The sequence below is a fragment of the Doryrhamphus excisus genome, linkage group LG9 (genome assembly GCF_037039965.1).
Source record: "Doryrhamphus excisus strain RoL-2023G ecotype Guam linkage group LG9, RoL_Dexc_Guam_v1.1, whole genome shotgun sequence".
In the NCBI taxonomy this organism is placed as follows: Eukaryota; Metazoa; Chordata; class Actinopteri; order Syngnathiformes; family Syngnathidae; genus Doryrhamphus; species Doryrhamphus excisus.
In genome coordinates this window covers 12,532,716-12,551,509 of record NC_136365.1, presented here as the reverse complement: position 1 = coordinate 12,551,509, position 18,794 = coordinate 12,532,716, and the positions used below count along the sequence as shown (strand labels likewise).

The following is an 18,794-nucleotide window of genomic DNA, read 5'->3' as shown; positions in this document are numbered from 1 at the left end:
TGGGGAACAGACTCCGTAAGTTTTCCGCTTGGGTGTTTCACATCAGTGGGTTTATTGATGAAACAATCATTTGAACCTGAAAGGTCTCCTCGGAAGGGTTGTAGGACAGTGCGTTTGTGTCGAGCACAAGTTCAGTTGTCAGCATTGGCTGGCTGTAGGAAGCTTCTGACTCTGCATTCTGTTAAGTCACAAATGTGAGAACCTCCTTGGAACACATATCCAGGATTGTGTGGGTTCTTCCATATTCAACCAATCCTCAGAAATTATGATTGTAGAATGAACTCCAACTGCACTAAAGAAGAGGTCAGCTTGACCTGACGTTGTATCACATATGGTAAGGTAAGATATGTCCTATTCGTCCAGGTTCACGGCAGCAAAAGTACAAGAGCATACCAAAGTAGAGTACAAAGCACACACGAGCAGATCAAATGCAAATCCAGAAGATAAGTACACACATGAGATACAGCTGTATACGTGTTGACCAGGCCATGGTTTTATTGCATGATTCATTTTTTCAACCGTGGAAAAGCGTCCCTCTGCGATAGCGATACATTTTGCTGGTCGATAATTGCGCTATTAATCATCGACCGATGCCGGATAATGTTGACTTTAAATTTGGCAATTTTTGACAATTATCATTGACAATTCACTTTTCTGGACTAACTTTATTTGTTGTTTTGTTTGTTACCCAAAATATTATGTTATTCTTTTTGTCTTTAATATTTCAACTTTCAACTCCAAATATTACATTATTTTTGCTTATATTATTATGATGTTATTCTCATAAAATATCAACTTTTTCTTGTTAGATTACAATTTAACACCTTTCTCTTAATATTTTGACTTTATTACCGCAATTTTAGCTTTTTTAAATTTATTTTTTTATTTCAACTTGAGACCCCCCTGCAATAAACTGAGGACCAAATGTACCGTATTTGAGTTGGGTTCTGCACCCCTGAAATTTCCGTTTCTACATGCAGTTATGTAATATTCCTGCCTTGTGTGTACGCTGAGGAGAGAAGTGGACATGTGATGATCATCTCTCGTCCTACCTCATGTACAAAAGAATCTGGCGTTTTAGGCCAAAACGATCACAAAAACAAAATCCAACATTCGCGGTACAGCGACTCCCTACCTTACGATCCACCTTCTCCTCGCTAGGGTTGGCTTCAGGCTCCTGGTGCTGGCCCCAGGTTTCAATGACTTCGAGGCTGGGGATCTTAGCCACCTGCTCTTTGAACACAGCCAGCAGCTTCTCCACTGCGCTCACAAACAGCATGTGCAAGGTGTTGACCATCAGATAGTCCACAAGGCGGATAAAGCTGGGCGTGTGCAAGAAGGAGAAGGTTTGTGCGGAAGATTCACGGCTGCCACAGACACAAATAAGGACAACCACCTACCAGATGAGGCGCTTACAGAAGAACCCCTTGCTGATGCCCAACAGGACTTGGATTTCACTCAGTTTGTCACCATCTGTGCCACACAAACATCTTCAAATGGAATCTATACATTTATACTTCAAGTGTGTCCCAATGATGAAAATATGCACACATTCTGACAGGAAGTTACAGCAAGCACTCATTGTCACTTCCTTCAAAAGGTCATGGAACTTCTGAAGGTCATTCAGTGCCTAAAAAAAGCAAACAATCAAGGTCAACGATTGCATAGCAAAACTTACAAAATACTACAGGGGTCTCAAACTCGGTCCCATCAAAGACACATTAGTTTGCTTAAAATATGATGTGAACGGGGGTGTGAATGCCAAAACGGGGCAAACACATTAATTACAATACAACATGTAACAGCTAAGTAAACACAACTACGAATGACAATCAACATGATCGTGTAGCTTTTCTCTGGTAGGCTCTGTTCTGAAAATAACCTTCATGTTAGAACAGTTGTACTTTTATTGTGGAGGAGTTGATGCGACACAGACTCCACCTCCCCGGGCCCCCTGGCAAGGTGAGTTGGAGACCCCTGATGTGTACCAATACTTGGATTGTACTAATGTACCTCTCTGACTTGTTTGGCCTGAGCAGTCTGGAATTCCTGCAGCGTGTACGTGTATTTCTTGTCAATGCGACACAGGTCGGTGGTTCTGATGTGGTAACACATTTTCCTGATGTCTGTCAGTGCAAAGCTTAGAGACTGCAGGGAAACACGCACAGGTCCCTTATTTCATACAAAACTGCCAGACATTCACTTGAGAGTTTGATTCCAATGCTCTGTGGCCTGATTAAACAAAATTGAACATTTTGGAAGGCACGCGTCCGATTACATCTGGCGTAAAAGTAACGCTGCTTACAAACAGTAAAATATGGTGGTGGTACTGTGATGGTCTTGGAATGTTTTTTAATGCTTCCAATGTGGCTGATTGACAACAATTCTGCAAAGATGAGTGGGCCAACATTCCTCCACAGCGCTGGAAAAGACTCATTGCAAGTTATCACAAACGCTCGGTTGCGGTTGTTGCTGCTAATGGTGGCCCAACCACTTATTATGTTTCAGAGGCAATCACTTTTTCTCCCTTAATAACAAAAGGATTTATTTAAAAAGGGCATTTTGTGTTCTGTTGGAAAGGGCAAACGCTTTTTTATGCCACTGTACAGACAGACAAGATGCTCAGGTAATTTACCTACCGGATTGATCATGAACAAGTTCTCCTTCAGGGCCTCTTGAGCCACGTGCATCTTCTTTGCGCAAACTTTTTTATGCCAGGTATAAAATGGTTTGAACAATTTGAAGCGGGCAAAAAAAGGGATGAGAACCAGCTTGCGGTGGAGTTGGTATTCCTCTTCGAAGCGTTCCAGACTTACAAAGTCGTAGTTTTCCTGACACGTGGACAACACGCCGTCCATGCTGACCATGGTGTAGTCATCTTTGCTGTGCTCGAAGATTCGCACTTCAGAGGGTGCTTCCAGGTTGGCATCTTTCTTTAGGGAAAAGGGTCTTTTAGCAGGACATGAGGTTGACATTTCATTTAGGGAGCGGCGATCTGCCTAAAGTGGAGGGAAGATGAAAAAACCCTTGACAAAGTAGTTCAAAAGGGCACATCAACTTTTAATTAGCATCCTCATCTCTGCACTACAGTGGTGAGTGTCACTGACCTTGGTGCTGGATTGTAGAGGAGGAAGTTTAACAGGAGATGGAGGGCCATGCCTTTGCGGTGACTCTTTTTCTTGGGTTAAAGGCGCTGGAGAATGCCAACCTGGAAAGTACTTGTTTTTCTGGGATTTTACATGCTCTTCTATCGGCATTTTCCTTTTAACGCGTCGTTTCAACAAAGCCTAAATCCCAGGAAGAAACAGACATCTGCAAACTATACTCTCCGTACACAACAATGTATTATTATTATTAACGATTACTACACACCTGTGTGTCTTTAGAATGGAGTGGAGGAAACATAGGGGAAGTCTCATGCCGTGGGGACGTGGACTCTGAAATAAGATGTATGGTTTACTCCCTTCAGCAAAATGACACGGTGTGTCAGGGGTGTCCAAAGCAATTAATTGTCCACAGCAATTATAACAGAATAAAGGAAATTACATTTTCAATTAAATATTTTACAAGATGGTAAGGTAATTTTATAGAAGAAGGTAATATTATTGTGGCATATTTAAATATTAAAGAAATTAAATTGTTTTTGAAAAAGCCAGAATATTATGACCCTAAAGTCAAAATACTATAGCAAACAAAATTATTAATATAAGAAGAACATTTCCAATAAATTTGAAATTGTTGGAATCAAACATGAAAAACATTAATCATTTTACCAGAATAAAGTTACAAGTATTACAGAAAGAAACAAACTATTGTAGAAACACAATTTTATGAGAATACAATAAGTATAATAAATAGCATTTTAGTTGCATTAAAAAAAGAATTTTTTTCCAAAAGTTGCAATATTATGGAAAATAAAATAAAGTTAGATTTTTTTGGACATTTAGGTCGGGGATAAAAGTAAAAATATTATGTGAATAAAGTTGTAATACGTTTAGCCACTCTGTGAATATACATTCAGTATCTCACTAAAGTGTGTCACGTACAGACAGAAGCTTGGTACAATATACTGTATGTATTTATTGTTTACTGAAAATGGGCGCCATTGTTATCAATCACTGCCTTAATCCTCTTGGCCATGGAATTGACCAGAGGATGAAGATGTCACTGGCTGATGCTACAGACAGTGACGGCGCCCCCCAGGGGTGTGGAGGCGGCGTACTGTATATGTCCACTCTGTCGACTTCACCTTCACCATAAAGGTAAAGGATCATCTTGGAGGAGTGTCTGGAACTCCTTAGAGTTACCATGCAGCCTAATTCTGATTTCAGAATGTCACAATACATGTTGGGATTCATTACCACAGCCCCCGGTGCCTCTGGCAGCACTCTTGCATGTGACGCTGTGACCACCACCATGGCAAATGCAATATCTTGTGACAGCTCTTCAGTTATTGTGTATTCAGCAGCATAATTAACCATATTATTACATGAACACCTCCCTGAGATGCAAATGATGTATGTGAACTCATTTAATTGTAGGTATCTTACCTGTGGGGTCATCCTCCATGTCCTCCTGTCCAAATGAGGTAGATGTCGAGGCCATTGTTGGTCAACAAAAATAAATATATATTTTTTTAAGTCTTCACAGAACCTTCAGTGGACTACAGAACAGAAAAGGGGCAGTTTTTCCTCGGCTTTTCATGATTATTGCGTAGCCTTCATTAGCATAAACGAAAACTGCGATTACGTTGTCAATGAATGAACGTCAAACAGGAAAGTGAACATTGGTGACGTCATTATGGATGTTACACGCACAGAGAGGAAGTTACGCTGGGGGTACTGACGTGCGAAGCTCATTTAAGCTTTTATTATGCCCCTGCCTTTCGGGTATGTTTTTATTCTAGCGTGGACTATAATTTGTTAAATGCTACATTGGCCTACGTCAAATACTGTCGGACGTTAGGCTGTACGGTACAAGTCAGCTTTGAATGGCTTCCACTAGTGTTGCACATTAGTCTACCAAAAGTTTAAATTGTCATACTTTGCCAACATTTCCGACATTAACATATTCAATGTTAATCTGGAGAATCGGCCAGAGTAAAACACCATGACATACCGTGTATAGTATATTTTACAGGGCAGTTTTACCTTTAAAACCATCAGCGATGTTAAAAAAACAAAACTTGCCACTAGCAACAGCGCACCCGCCTGGTTGTGTAGACGCACGTGACAATGCACATCAAATGCAATGCAGGATGTAGTATATAGGAGGTCGTGTTAGCTAATAGCCATGTATCTTAGGGCTAATCTATATGGCTAGCCAATATATTTTTTTAAATAATTATTGGTCATATGCGGTACAGGAGGTTACATTTTCGTACAAACACCGTAATTATCCTACGTCTGGCAACGAGTGTCCAACTTCCCTTTTAAACTGTTTCCAAACTTGCAGGTAAACGACACTGCCGCCTATCGGCCACTTCAAATTACAGCACAGAACTATACACAAACACTCCGGTCGCTAAAACTCACCTATTGCACAAAAAAGGCTCCTACAAGACAAGCTGCCATCAATGTGCCAGCTAAAATAGGAACAGTTACGACAATCAGACCCAATGAATGGATCTGACTGAAGATTGCAGAATAAATTAAAAATTGACGTACGATAATTGCGTCAGAGAAATAGATTGCGGCTGCTGGTAGCTGAGGTTTACCGTTTCCTAGCAACGCAACGCTTTCCCAGCTGGCAGTGCAGACAAACAGACTTGCATATTCAGAATGTAATATAAGCTGGCTGTAACATGTTGCAACATGCCATATATACATAATACCAACACGATGCAGTTTTTTTAAAACATGTATAAGACAGTGATGTTTTTAAAATTATTTACGACATCATACATGTGTGGATTCTGCACTAATTTAATGAAGTTTCATCCACAAAAATGGCCATCGTAGCCAGAAGCAATTAACACCAGACACACATATCAAAAATAACTTTCATTTAAGTTTTAATATTACTACGTTATCATTGTATAAAACGTTTGCATTTGAATTTGCGAGCGTATTAAACAAATATACAAGTGAATAAATATATATTACATAATTTGTGCACTTTGTGTCACACCTGGATACCCATATATGTATATACCATAGATATTGTATATAAAACCTTGTGTGGAAATGCTACTACTTACACATACACATTATAATCTAATCATCATAACTTGCCTGTTGCCATTAAATGAAACAGTGACTAGTTTCACTGACTAGTGAAAACAAAATCATATTTGATGCAAAAGATAATCCTACATCAACCAGTCTTTGGGTCACTAACAGCTGCTTTTCTTTGCTTCGATGCCATAACTGTCATCTGTGGAAATAAAAGCAAAACAGAAAATAACGTTATGATTAAGATAAGATATGCCTTTATTAGTCCCACAAGGGGACTTGATGGCAAATGAAACCCAAACAAGAACTTTAGTCTTCGCTTCACTCATTAGCAGCCTACCCTGAGGCTATGGTGACACTGTCAGTGTATCGTACCTGTTGTGAAGCCATAGATGCACGTTGCTCAACATGGGTAAGTTGTCTTTGGAGGCGATGAACCTTCTCTTGGTACTCTGCTAGCTGTCTCTCATACTGCACACACACAATACACATTGCATCTGCATATGTCTATGAATATTCGCATTCATCCAGGGTACTGGTTGTTTGGCCTCCTCCTTAGTTCACGCAACACATACACCATAGTTCAATGGTCTGCAAAAGGCGGCCCATGGGCGTAGTGCGCCCCGCCAAAGCTTTGCATGTGGCCTCCAAACATCACCCAAATCATGTAAAGCATTCAGTTTAACTAGACAGGCTTGTTCATAAAGTACGTTGCTGGCATTTAAACAAACATGGCGCCATAAACTCCAAACACTAAAAGCTGGACTTTTCATGGCAACTGGAATGTCAAATGTTGTGAAAATTCAGTGGGAACATAGAAAACATTATCACCTATTATGCTAATTTTTCGACCCTTTGCATCGAGTTGTGGTCTCCTATAGAGCAGCTACACACAATAACCAGCACAGAAAAATGGTTAGATCTTCCAGAATTTGCACCTATTCCAGGTATATTTCCTTTGATTTCTGCTTCCTGCCAAAACTACAGTAAAGTCTCGTTATATCGATATTCTCGGGAGTCGGAAAAAATACCGATATAACCGGACTATCCATATATCCAATCCTGCGCCGAACTGCATTAAAAGTGGGCAATAATGCACTCGACATTGTTCTATAGTATAGAACAATGTCGAGCAGCTTAAATCAATCTTTGCTTCCTGGTTATGTGGGGCGGGTTGAGCATGACCTGTGAACCAGGAAGTGCGGGAATCGGTGTGTGTTACGCTCTGGTGGTGGAAGTGTGAAAAATAAAGTTGACTGGAAGCAGCCGTTCGCCGTGTTCTTTTTTGGTATTGAAATCCTTAAGCAAAGATTGATTTAAGCTGCTTTTGTATCGATATAAGCAGACCAAATTGGCTGGCGGGAGATGAAAAGGGCATCGTAGTAACCGGATTATCATAATAACCGGGTATCGTACTAACGGAACTAATTATGAGCATGAGTGTGCATCTTTGTATATTTGTCCTGTGCATCCAAAGTCAGCTGGGGTATGCTCCTGCTTATTCGCACGATTCTAATTGTTATTCTATAACGATAAAAATCGTTATAGAAAATGAATGGATAGCTTGTAAAATGTCTTGTTAAATGATTACCTACCTGACAGTTCAAAGCGAGCATGTTCATGTGTGCATATCAGACATACAGTACATCCTTACATTATAAGACATTATAAGACCCTTGCATTAAAAAACAGTTCCATTCAGTTTTGACCCCTTCATTCTTCATAAAGCTGAGGTTTACAGTGAAACATGTACAACACATAGATGATAGCCAGTGTGGTGCCATTGACTACAAAGGGAAGTTTTGACTGCGTGTCGCACACACACCTCAGCAACTGTATCCTGCTTATTTGCCAGCTGCAGCTCTAAGTCGTGAGAACGCTGTTTTTGCTGACTCAGCTCTGCCCTGAAAGACAAGAGAAATTGTCAATACGCCTCCCAAAACTCAAGGCAACACATCTCCCTGTCGTACATCTGTGACTGAGGGACGTCCCTCGTGCATGCAATGGGCAAGGCAGTAACGATACCACAGATCCTTCCAATATTCCTGTATCAGTTCACTCGTCACTTCATTGGTCCTTACTTCAGATCTTTGATTTTATTTTCAAAGGCCTCGGCCATGTTCTTTGCCTCCTCTTTCCAGCGCTGAATGCTCTTCTGCTGTGCTGTGAGAAGGCGCATCAGGTCAGCGTTCGAGTTACGACTGCTCTCCTCCAGGTCTCTCATCTGTGCTTTCAGTGTCTTCTCCTTTAGGCTGCACTCTTGCTCCATTTGCGATACCTGGACAAAGGCAGACCATTAGGTTGGCTGGATGCAGTGGATCTCCACATGGTCACATTCACGACCCAAGTCCTACTCCAATCTTCCTTAAAGGGCACTTTTCTGTCCTAAACTGTTGTTGGAATGTTTTATTATGGTGTTAAATGATGCCAAAGCTTCAGATCATACAGATTGGGCATTTGGAAGTGAAAGAAATTTGGGATGGCTCTGAACTACAGTGAGCCTTGTGAGAAGTCACCCGCTCCGTCCAACCGGTGACTTCCTTATATGGGCGCGCTAGCTGTACAGTGGAGGTTGGACCAATCACAGCGGAGTGGGCGTGCTGGGAGGAATAAATTAAAAGTTTTGGAAATGCAAGGAAATACAGCTGGAAGAGGTGCAGATTCTGAAAGATCTAAAAAGCTTTCCATGCCGGTTATCGAGTGTAGCTGCTCCACAGGAGTCCAAAACTCAATACAAAGGGCCAGAAATGAGTCCCCTTTAACTTTACCTGTTGTTTGGCTTTCTTGCGAACGAGCAAGGAGGCCTTGCGCAGCTCATCCATCTCCCTGTGGATCTGCAAGTTCTCCTGTTCCAACTGGAATCGCTCGTCGCTGATTCTGACCCAGTCCTCTCGGGCCGCAGCCAAACAACCCTGAAGCCGCTGCACTTCCTCCTGGCTGCGGGACAACTCCTCATTGTAACTGGAGAGAGAAACATGGAGTGATGCCATCGATGAATCAGCTGCAGCCATTGAGAGGTGTTATCCAGAGAATTAAACCACCTACTCAATTTCCATCTTCTTTTGTTTGTTTTGGGTACTTTGTAAAGAGATGCTCATTTCTTCCTTCATCCTCTCTGCATTGAGACACCTTTGGTGAAGGGCATCCATTTTCCCAAGCTCTGGTTCTGCCTGGTTCTCCTTAAGTGCCTACAGGAAGCACATGAAAACAGAGTCCACCGGCATAATGAACTGCACGAGCTGCGAAGATGGCTTCCTTTTTCTGCAAAGATACCTTCGATAGTTCCTCCTCTAGAGATTTTCTCTCTCGCTTAGACCTCTCAATCTGAGACTCTTTTTCTGCACACTCCTGCAGACAGGCAAGGAGAACTCAGTTAAGGTGGTGTCACTAAAATGCAAATGCAATTCACTGATTTTCTGTGTACTCCTACCAGCTGCAATAACGACAACTCCTCAGCCATTCCACGGAGTTCAGAGTTGCACTGCTTGCGTGCATTATCCACCTATTTAACATCAAGTTCTGTCACAGCACTGACCACCACAATCCAAAAGCAGACGGTAAATATTCAAACAGTATCCTAGTTGACAAGTCATTCATTTGAAATCAGATTTATAGGTCATGAGCACTGTTTAGCATGAAATAATAATAATTATTATAATGTACTATAATAATCTATTGGACAAATGCAACAAGGGCATTTTGAATTTTTGTTTTTAAACAAAATAAGACCAGACAAGACTTATTCAGAGCACAAGCATTCAGGATCTAGGGTCTAGGATGTAATCCAGAAATGTAATCCACATCCTCGATGTTTGTTCTTAAACATAACTGGATGTTAATAGATGCGTTACGACAACCACGTCAGTTGAATATTTTCACTTTTTACACACTGAAAATCCCAACTATTTTCAAGTCATCAGACTAAAGTCCAAATCAAGTCCAGAGTCATCGATGCCAAGTTGCATTTGCCATCAATGAGTTGCAGTCGAGTTGCAGGTCTGGAGATGAAGTCGAGCTACAAGTTGTCCAAATTGTGACTCATGTCTGATTGTAGTCCACCTATGCTCCGTCGAGAAACCTAGGCTCACAACATGCCGTTTTCTTGGCAATCCCGAGAACCAGAAAAAAGTATGCAGGCTCTAGAGCCTTCTATTCGGGCTCCAACATTGTGGAATGCCCTACCTGCTACTATTAGAACTGCTACCTCAGTAGAAATGTTCCATTCACGACTTAGCTTGGTTTTGTCTGAACTCACTTTGTGGAAAAAACATGGCGATATATATCATATATAGATATTCAACCTAAATATACGTATCAGGATATGAGTTTTGGCCCATATTGCCCAGACTTATGATATATATATATATATATATATATATACAGTGAAGAAAATAAGTATTTGAACACCCTGCTATTTTGCTATTTCTCCCACTTAGAAATCATGGAGGGGTCTGAAATTTTCATCGTAGGTGCATGTCCACTGTGAGAGAGATAAACTAAAAAGAAAAATCCAGAAATCACAATGCATGATTTTTTAACAATTTATTTGTGTGATACAGCTGCTAATAAGTATTTGAACACCTGAGAAAATGAATGTTAATATTTGGTACAGTAGCCTTTGTTTGCTATTACAGAGGTCAAACGTTTCCTGTAGTTTTTCACCAGGTTTGCACACACTGCAGGAGGGATCTTGGCCCACTCCTCCACACAGATCTTCTCTAGATCAGTCAGGTTTCTGGGCTGTCGCTGAGAAACACGGAGTTTGAGCTCCCTCCAAAGATTTTCGATTGGGTTCAGGTCTGGAGACTGGCTGGGCCATGCTAGAACCTTGATATGCTTCTTACGGAGCCACTCCTTGGTTTTCCTGGCTGTGTGCTTCGGGTCGTTGTCGTGTTGGAAGACCCAGCCACGACCCATCTTCAATGCTCTGACAGAGGGAAGGAGGTTGTTCCCCAAAATCTCACAATACACGGCCCCAGTCATCCTCTCTTTAATGCAGTGCACTCGTCCTGTCCCATGTGCAGAAAAACACCCCCAAAGCATGATGCTACCACCCCCATGCTTCACAGTAGGGATGGTGTTCTTCGGATTGTACTCTTCATTCTTCTTCCTCCAAACACGCTTATTGGAATTATGACCAAAAAGTTCTATTTTGGTCTCATCTGACCATAAAACTTTCTCCCATGACTCCTCTGTATCATCCAAATGGTCATATGCAAACTTAAGACGGGCCTTGACATGTGCTGGTTTAAGCAGGGGAACCTTTCGTGCCATGCATGATTTCACATCATGACGTCTTAGTGTATTACCTACAGTAACCTTGGAAACGGTGGTCCCAGCTCTTTTCAGGTCATTGACCAAGTCCTGTCGTGTAGTTCTGGGCTGATTCCTCACCTTTCTTAGAATCATTGAGACCCCACGAGGTGATATCTTGCATGGGGCTCCACTCCGATTGAGATTGACCGTCATGTTTAGCTTCTTCCATTTTCTAATGATAGCTCCAACAGTGGACCTTTTTTCACCAAGCTGCTTGGTAATTGCTCCGTAGCCCTTTCCAGCCTTGTGGAGGTGTACAATTTTGTCTCTGGTGTCTTTGGACAGCTCTTTGGTCTTCGCCATGTTACAAGTTAAAGTCTTACTGATTGTATGGGGTGGACAGGTGTCTTTATGCAGCTAACGACCTCAAACAGGTGCATCTGATTCAGGATGATACATGGAGTGCAGGTGGACTTCTAATGGGCAGACTAACAGGTCTTTCAGGGTCAGAATTCTAGATGATACACAGGTGTTCAAATACTTATTTGCAGCTGTATCACACAAATAAATTGTTAAAAAATCATGCATTGTGATTTCTGGATTTTTCTTTTTAGTTTATCTCTCTCACAGTGGACATGCACCTACGATGAAAATTTCAGACCCCTCCATGATTTCTAAGTGGGAGAAATAGCAAAATAGCAGGGTGTTCAAATACTTATTTTCTTCACTGTATATATATATATATATATATATATATATATATATATATATATATATATATATATGCAGAAAGAAGTACAAAGTAGAAGCAACTAAAAATGTCCTACCTCTTTCCTGGTGCGGACTGCAGCATCCTGGATTAACTGTAGGATTACTTTCTTTGTCTGTTCAAGCTCCTCGATTATTTGCTTCTCTCTCAACAGTGCCTGAAGGAAACAAGAATCATCATTGATGTAACACCATTCACAAATACACCTTGTTCACAGCAAATACCTGCAAAAATCACACTTTTGGTGGCTGTAAATAAAAAACCCAAACACACACATAATGACCTCATTCTTCTGCAGTACCGCCTCCTCAGCCACTTGCACACTCTCTCGGACTTTATCAAAAGCTTCGTATTTCTCCTGTTCCAAGGTAGTGCATCGGACTTTCAGGGCGCCTGCTGTTTTCTCCAACACAGTTTGCTCTCCTCGAACATCCACTGCTTCCTGAGATGTTGTTTTGAGTCTGAGAGGATGGAAAAATAAAGCCATGTTGAAGTGCATAAATGACCTCCCTAAAGAATGCATACATGCACATTCCCAATGATTAAACGAGACCTATGATCTATTTCAGACAGACTGCGGGGTCTTCATTAACGCACTTTGCTTCTTGCAGTCTGATGGTTGACTGAAGCTGTTGGATTCGTCTCTCTGCTGCTTCCTCTCGGCTCTGAGCCTCAGCCACATCTTCCTCCTAGATACATGTATGCACAGTCATTATTTTCCATGTACTCTAACATGTTTAATGAATAGGTCATGCTTCTGGAAAACCAGAAAAGGGCCAAACTGACCAATGTCAGAGCGCAGGCCCCACTGACGTGATGACGGGCTGTTGTGCCATGCGCTCATTTCCACAAGACAGTCTAGTCATCACAGCTTTAAAAAGCAGGGGGGGGCAACAAGGCCTCATGTCAATAAGAGAGAAAATGCTCAAAAGTGGATTTCAGAAAAGGTTCAAAGATAGTACATGATAAAAAAGACTGCTGAACATCTCTCTACTCTAGTGGAACAAGCTAGTTTATACTAAAATAAATTATACTAAAACCAAAGTTAAATATGGGTGGGACTCATGAAACATGCTCATGAAAATGTAAAAAGGCAGAAAACTATAGCTTCATCATTTCTTCATACCACTTCATCTGAATCAGGGGTGTCCAAACTTTTATCTACCAAGGGCCACATACTGAAAAACAAAAGGCTGCAAGGGTCAATCAAATCTACACCTCGGCTTTGCTCTGGAAAGGGGGAAAGCATATTATTAGGATGAACTTTGATCTTTGCTCTTTTTTCCCCTCTGTTCATTTTCTTCTTCTCCGGGTCCAGGTCGCAGGGGAACATTCTCAGTAGGGAAGCCCAGACTTCCTGGTCTCCGGCCACCTCTTCCAGTTCCACGGGAGGACACCAATGCCTCCGGCGTGTCCTCGGTCTGCCCCGGGGTCTTCTCTCGGCTCGGCATGCCTGGAACACCTCACCAGGGAGGCATCCAGACTCGACGGCTGAGCCACCTCAACTGGCTCCTATGGATGTGACACAGCGGCTCTAGTCTGAGCTCCCCACCCTTGGAGTGAGGCCAGCCACCCAACGAAGGAAACTCATTTCAGCCGCGTCAACCATCAGTGATCAGCCATCTCGTTCTTTCGGTCACAACCCCAAGTTCATGACAATCAGTGAGGGTGGCTCAGCTCTGTCTTCACCTCGAGGGACTTTATTCCCAATGTTATTATTTTCCCCAACCAAATTTTCCCAAAATGATAACTTTATTTCGTTTTCTTTCTCATTAAATAAAAATTTACTTACTTCAATATTTCAAAAAAGACATTATTTTTCCTCATAATATTCTGGGTTTATTCTACAAGTATTGTAAACAAATTTGTATACGATACAAATCAATCAGAAATACGTACTAAATACGTACTAAATATGCTAAATATGGTAAAGGTGTACTGAGCTGTAAGACTAATTACATCCAATCATATGTCAGTAATATCAAGAAGAAACAGCAGTTTCAGCAACTACTACTCACTAGCAAATGAAGAGGAGTCCAGAATGCCTTTGTTTACCTGTCTCTTTATCTGGTGCTGAACAAGTTGGAGCTGTTTGGCCAACTCTTCGACTCTGCCTGTGGCTGTTCTCACATCGGCTTTGCTTGCTCTGCAACAGAACATCCAAAGAACGTTTACGTCAATGGTCTCAATCAGCCGACAGTGTGCATAGATCAGGGGTGGGCAAACTGCGGCCCGGGGGCCACATGCGGCCCACCAAGTGTTTGAATCCGGCCCGCCAGTTGCTTTCTAAGTATTTCAACTTTTAACATAAAAACTGGCCACATGACTTGCAAGTGGAATGTCTTATTTAGTTAAAAAAAAAAAAAAAAAAACTAAACAAAACTGTCAAATGAAATGACATAGTTTGATGTGGTCTGATGTTTAAAGTGCTCCTGAAAAAAGGGATATGAGAACATACAGCTGATAGTATAACACTTTTACACATAAAATTAGACAAATAATTCAAGGAAAATTATAAGCATAAAATAGTGTGTGTGTGTGTGTGTTAAATATATGTTCTGGCCCCCCGGGCAATTTTGTTAACTCAATGTGGCCCACGAGTCAAAATATTTGCCCACCCCTGGCATAGATGAATGGAACACACTTTGCTGAGGAACATTTTTGGTAAAAATGACTGTAAAGTCATCAAGTTGTTTGCTTACCTGAGCTGGCTGTGCAGCCCCTCCATCTCTGCACTCTGCTCCGTCACGGTCTTCAGAAGTTGCTGGTTGGTCTGCGTGTGACAGGACACACAAGATTGCCATTTGTGTGGCATGGTTCCAATGAATGACTGTTGAATTATGGCAAAGACGTTCCAATCGCTTGACAATAATGCCGCTTCATGAACTGTTGTCACACAGTAGATTGTAAAGGTTCAAGCCCTTGCCTTCTCCTGTCATTAATAATGCATTAGATGAAGGTAGCGTTACCCTCTCTGCGCACACCGAATGTTGCGTTGTGAAGTTTCTGTATTGTTTGATTGATAGAGATGCGGTTTGAGTAATAAAGGAACGTGCAATGTAAACTTATAGAACTCAAAATGTATAGTATATGATTCCAATGCATACTTTTGGTTCATTGGTTAACATTGTTTAGTGGGACCATGACATACCAACTGTAGTTCTTGATTAGCCACTTGGAGTTTGTTTGAGTGCCGGTGGCTCTGCACGATCTGATCCTGTGGAGGGAGAAATTGTCATCGCCATTTAGCAGGGGTCTCAAACTTGTGACCTTAAAGAGCTTCTTTAATTGGGCATGCAATTGCAGGGGTTATTTCATCTCTGGAAAGCTAAAGATTATATTTAGAAACTGGTTTTCTATGCTGTGAGTATGAGGACATTAGATTAGTCAATAAGGAACCCTACTGTGCCGTAATTCACCTGTCGCAGTCGGGTCAGGAACCAACTACCGCAATAAATGAAGGATTACTGTAGTTGTTAAAGTCAACACAGTAGTTGCTTATTATCCTCCACTAGTAGTAGTAGTTGTCCTGGGTGTGTGTGTTAGCGACCCTTGCCTTACAGTGATGGATTGTAACAGTTTTAGCTCATTTCGAACATTCTTAACCAAGTTACATAAAAAAACACACATCATCTTTAATCATTCTCCATGCCTCAGTAATTACTGATGCTTTGTTCATACACAACATTTCAATACTTCACATGGATTTGCCCATCATTGAATGAGCGCTACCTTGAGCTGCTGTTCCTTAGCGTCAGCATTCTGTCCATCAGCCAGGGTCTTCCGGTGGAACTCCTGAAGGTGATCAAGCTCCAGCGCTGCTGTCTGCCACAACTCCATTGCCTGTATCCGCTCCTATTCAATTACAGATAAGTCAGATTTCAAGTTGTGATCAAATTTGACTGGTAGTTCACAGAAGGTGGGAGATACGCCCTTGAGCTTGATGTGTTGGAAGAAAGAAACGGATATGAGGATAGAAGTCACAGCAGTTAAAATAACACGGTCCTATCCTGCTCATTCAGGGGCTTTAAAATAGTTTTGGATCCCATTGGGGCACTGGAGTAACTTTGTTGTCATACTATACCCTAAATCCGCATGCTTCTTCACTTGGCTGACACGAAAGACGGACCAAACCTTACCAAAGGTATATCTATAGAGTGGAACCTTGATTACCATAAACATGTCTCTGTGTATTAAACCATGTGTCCTCACCTTGGAGACTCTGTGAAGAATGAGTAGTGGGTGGGTAGAAGAAAGTTAAGTGTCAGAGCTTTGATAAAAGGTGAAATACACCATTGAATTCAAGAAATAAGCAAAGTAGAAAGATAGCGTTTGTTCCAATGGGATTGAAATGCAAAGGTTCCTAGTTAAACGGTTGGAGAGGGAATGGTTTAAGGGAGACACCCAATAGATAGATGTGTCTAATGATGATTCTACCTGCTCCTGACGTTTACAATAAAGTTCAAGTAAGCATGTATACTGTACAGCGTTTCAACAACTGCTCTTCCCTCGACTCATCACCAAGTCATGTTAAATGTTCATTTATCCATTTCATTCACCATTTATTTGTATAACTATACTATAATTAACTATAAAACTATAATTATTCTCACTAATTGTTTTGTGTCTGGAAGAGATTGATTGAATTTACATTTCTGCGAACAAAATAGCTTTGTTTTTGTTTTTTGTCATACATTATGGAATGGATTGATAAAAATCAGGGCTCCACTGTATTAGGAAACTGCTGCAAGTGAAATTACATATGTGAAAAACATGCAGACCTGCTCGGACAGTTTGACTTGTTCTTGGAGGTTTTTAATGACCGCTTCATCCTCTACTGTGCCAAACTCCACTCCGGAGGTCTTGAAGGGTGACTGAAGCTGCTTCTCCACGGATTCCCTCAGTTCTGCATGTAGCCTGCCAGGGACATTGAATGTTTATTCATCAAGCCCTGTTCATAAAGATACAAAATACAACCCAAAGTGTTTTACTATGTTAAAAACAATGCTCTGATAACCCCCTCCCCCAACCATTTGTGCCATTTTTATTCATGAACCCCCGATAACAATTGGTGTACTCCTGGGGGAACCTAGGGCCTATCAAAGATATAAACAGACCACATTTACCTTTCATTTTCTTGGACAACGCTCTCCAACCTGGCTTTGACATCTGTCATGGACACCTGTAGGCAGCACAGAAGAATGAGACTTTACCTGGAAGACTGTGACAGATCAGAAGGGGTGGGGGGTGGACGGGAAGAGAAAATTGCAACTCATCCTTCAGAAACAGTATCATTTAATAGTAACCATACACATTTAACTAAAATGTCATCTTATTTAGTCTTTCCATTTACAGTATACAAAAATAATAAAATAAACATCTTATGCACCTTTAAACTTCTCTGAAACAAATGTGTACTTGAATAGCTAATTAATTTCTAGCCCAACCTGAGTTTGCGATACCAGCATCTTCTCACCTGGTACTTACGTAGCTGCACAGACATGTCATCAATGTGCCGATCATACTGAGCTATCAGTGGAGCCATGATACTGCAACATTGAGACATCATCTTGAAAATTATATTGTTCATTTCAAAATATAGCATACAAACGTGTGATCTAAGCAACTACAAACCGGACAAAATTACAAGTGAATGTCAGACCTCTTATCTGAAAGCCATGGAGAAGGGAACTCCGTCTCATTTTCCCCGTCAACCTGACAGACACGAAGCAAGCACATTTCAACATGGGTGGGTCAGCTTCAAATTAAATATGTACTCATTAAAAACTATTGTTTCTGTACTAAAACAAAAACAGGCGAAGGGATTATTCCTTTGTACCTGAGCTGGTTTGATTTGCACATGATCCCCACGCTGATACTGGCTGAGAGCAGAATTTAGCCTGCGGACTGAGATAACCAGCAAGCATTTACTTGCATGAATGCTTTTTCAGGTTTCAGGTTTTCGACGTGCACGTCTACGCGATGAAGTGGCTCCACGCGTAAACGTTGTGTGTGTGGAGTTTCATCTTACTGAAGCTTGTACGGTTGCATTAATGATGTATTAACATTTTTACTACCAGTACTGTGTTATTTCATACATAAAAGCCGAAAGAAAGAAACAACCAAACCTTGATCACGTAGAAACTCCACGTCTGTTTCCATGTTGCAGGCGCACCGTACTGCAGACCGAAGTAAACAATGTTTTAGCCAAAGACTTGAAACTGGCCAAGGACATTCGCAAGATTACATTCAACTTCGCATTACTACGATTACAACCACAATTAAACAAAACAGTGTTCTTAATTTCCGTCACGGTATAAATAGGCAATTGCTCTAGCTCGACTATGCTCAAGCTAGCGGGCTACCAGGCACTTTGAAACACACACTATGGAGGCAAGTGAACTGATACCAGCTCTTAAAATATCAAGAATTCCTACGATTGATGGCGCAAATATACAGTACATTTTGCGCTTGGCGCTGGTTTTTAATTAATCATTTATTAAAAGACAGAGCCAGTTAAATTGACCTTGTAGCGCCGCCGCCCGTTTGGGTGACAAGCATCAGCCAATGGCAGCAAAGCCGTGCATCGCGTTATT

General features: G+C 41.3%; 2 protein-coding genes across 6 annotated transcripts in view; both read right to left on the bottom strand.

Moving 5' to 3' along the window:
* The window catches only part of dnah6 (dynein, axonemal, heavy chain 6), a 47,257-nt gene extending 41,835 nt beyond the window's left edge, over positions 1 to 5,422 (bottom strand). Inside the window, exons 1-9 of the mRNA XM_078793409.1 lie at positions 4,551 to 5,422; positions 3,373 to 3,437; positions 3,108 to 3,287; positions 2,640 to 2,999; positions 2,014 to 2,148; positions 1,552 to 1,630; positions 1,401 to 1,473; positions 1,136 to 1,322; positions 77 to 178 (exon numbers count right to left, since the gene is read on the bottom strand). Coding sequence (XP_078649535.1) covers positions 77 to 178; positions 1,136 to 1,322; positions 1,401 to 1,473; positions 1,552 to 1,630; positions 2,014 to 2,148; positions 2,640 to 2,999; positions 3,108 to 3,287; positions 3,373 to 3,437; positions 4,551 to 4,605 — 1,236 coding nt within the window. The 5' untranslated portion in view covers positions 4,606 to 5,422. The remainder of the gene's footprint in view (positions 1 to 76; positions 179 to 1,135; positions 1,323 to 1,400; positions 1,474 to 1,551; positions 1,631 to 2,013; positions 2,149 to 2,639; positions 3,000 to 3,107; positions 3,288 to 3,372; positions 3,438 to 4,550) is intronic.
* A 524-nt stretch (positions 5,423 to 5,946) lies between these two features.
* On the bottom strand, positions 5,947 to 18,784 carry sclt1 (sodium channel and clathrin linker 1). Of its 5 annotated transcripts, XM_058066365.2 has the most exons (22): positions 18,725 to 18,784; positions 18,327 to 18,377; positions 18,038 to 18,105; positions 17,861 to 17,913; positions 17,675 to 17,747; positions 17,325 to 17,380; positions 16,980 to 17,115; positions 15,931 to 16,053; positions 15,350 to 15,415; positions 14,901 to 14,971; positions 14,254 to 14,344; positions 12,796 to 12,887; positions 12,482 to 12,659; positions 12,257 to 12,355; positions 9,604 to 9,675; positions 9,447 to 9,521; positions 9,219 to 9,361; positions 8,942 to 9,134; positions 8,255 to 8,451; positions 7,999 to 8,077; positions 6,549 to 6,644; positions 5,948 to 6,375 (listed from the first exon to the last, which is right to left on the bottom strand). In XM_058066365.2, exons 2-22 carry the CDS (start codon positions 18,358 to 18,360, stop codon positions 6,316 to 6,318), a joined length of 2,055 nt encoding a protein of 684 aa, XP_057922348.2. In that variant the 5' UTR covers positions 18,361 to 18,377; positions 18,725 to 18,784; the 3' UTR covers positions 5,948 to 6,315. The 5 variants fall into 5 exon arrangements, 3 of the variants coding, with proteins under 3 accessions (XP_078649534.1, XP_057922348.2, XP_078649533.1); XM_078793407.1 differs by lacking the exon at positions 18,725 to 18,784 and having other exon boundaries at positions 18,327 to 18,682; XR_009128980.2 differs by lacking the exon at positions 18,725 to 18,784 and having other exon boundaries at positions 6,324 to 6,375; positions 8,302 to 8,451; positions 18,327 to 18,683.
* Positions 18,785 to 18,794: the final 10 nt, after the last annotated feature.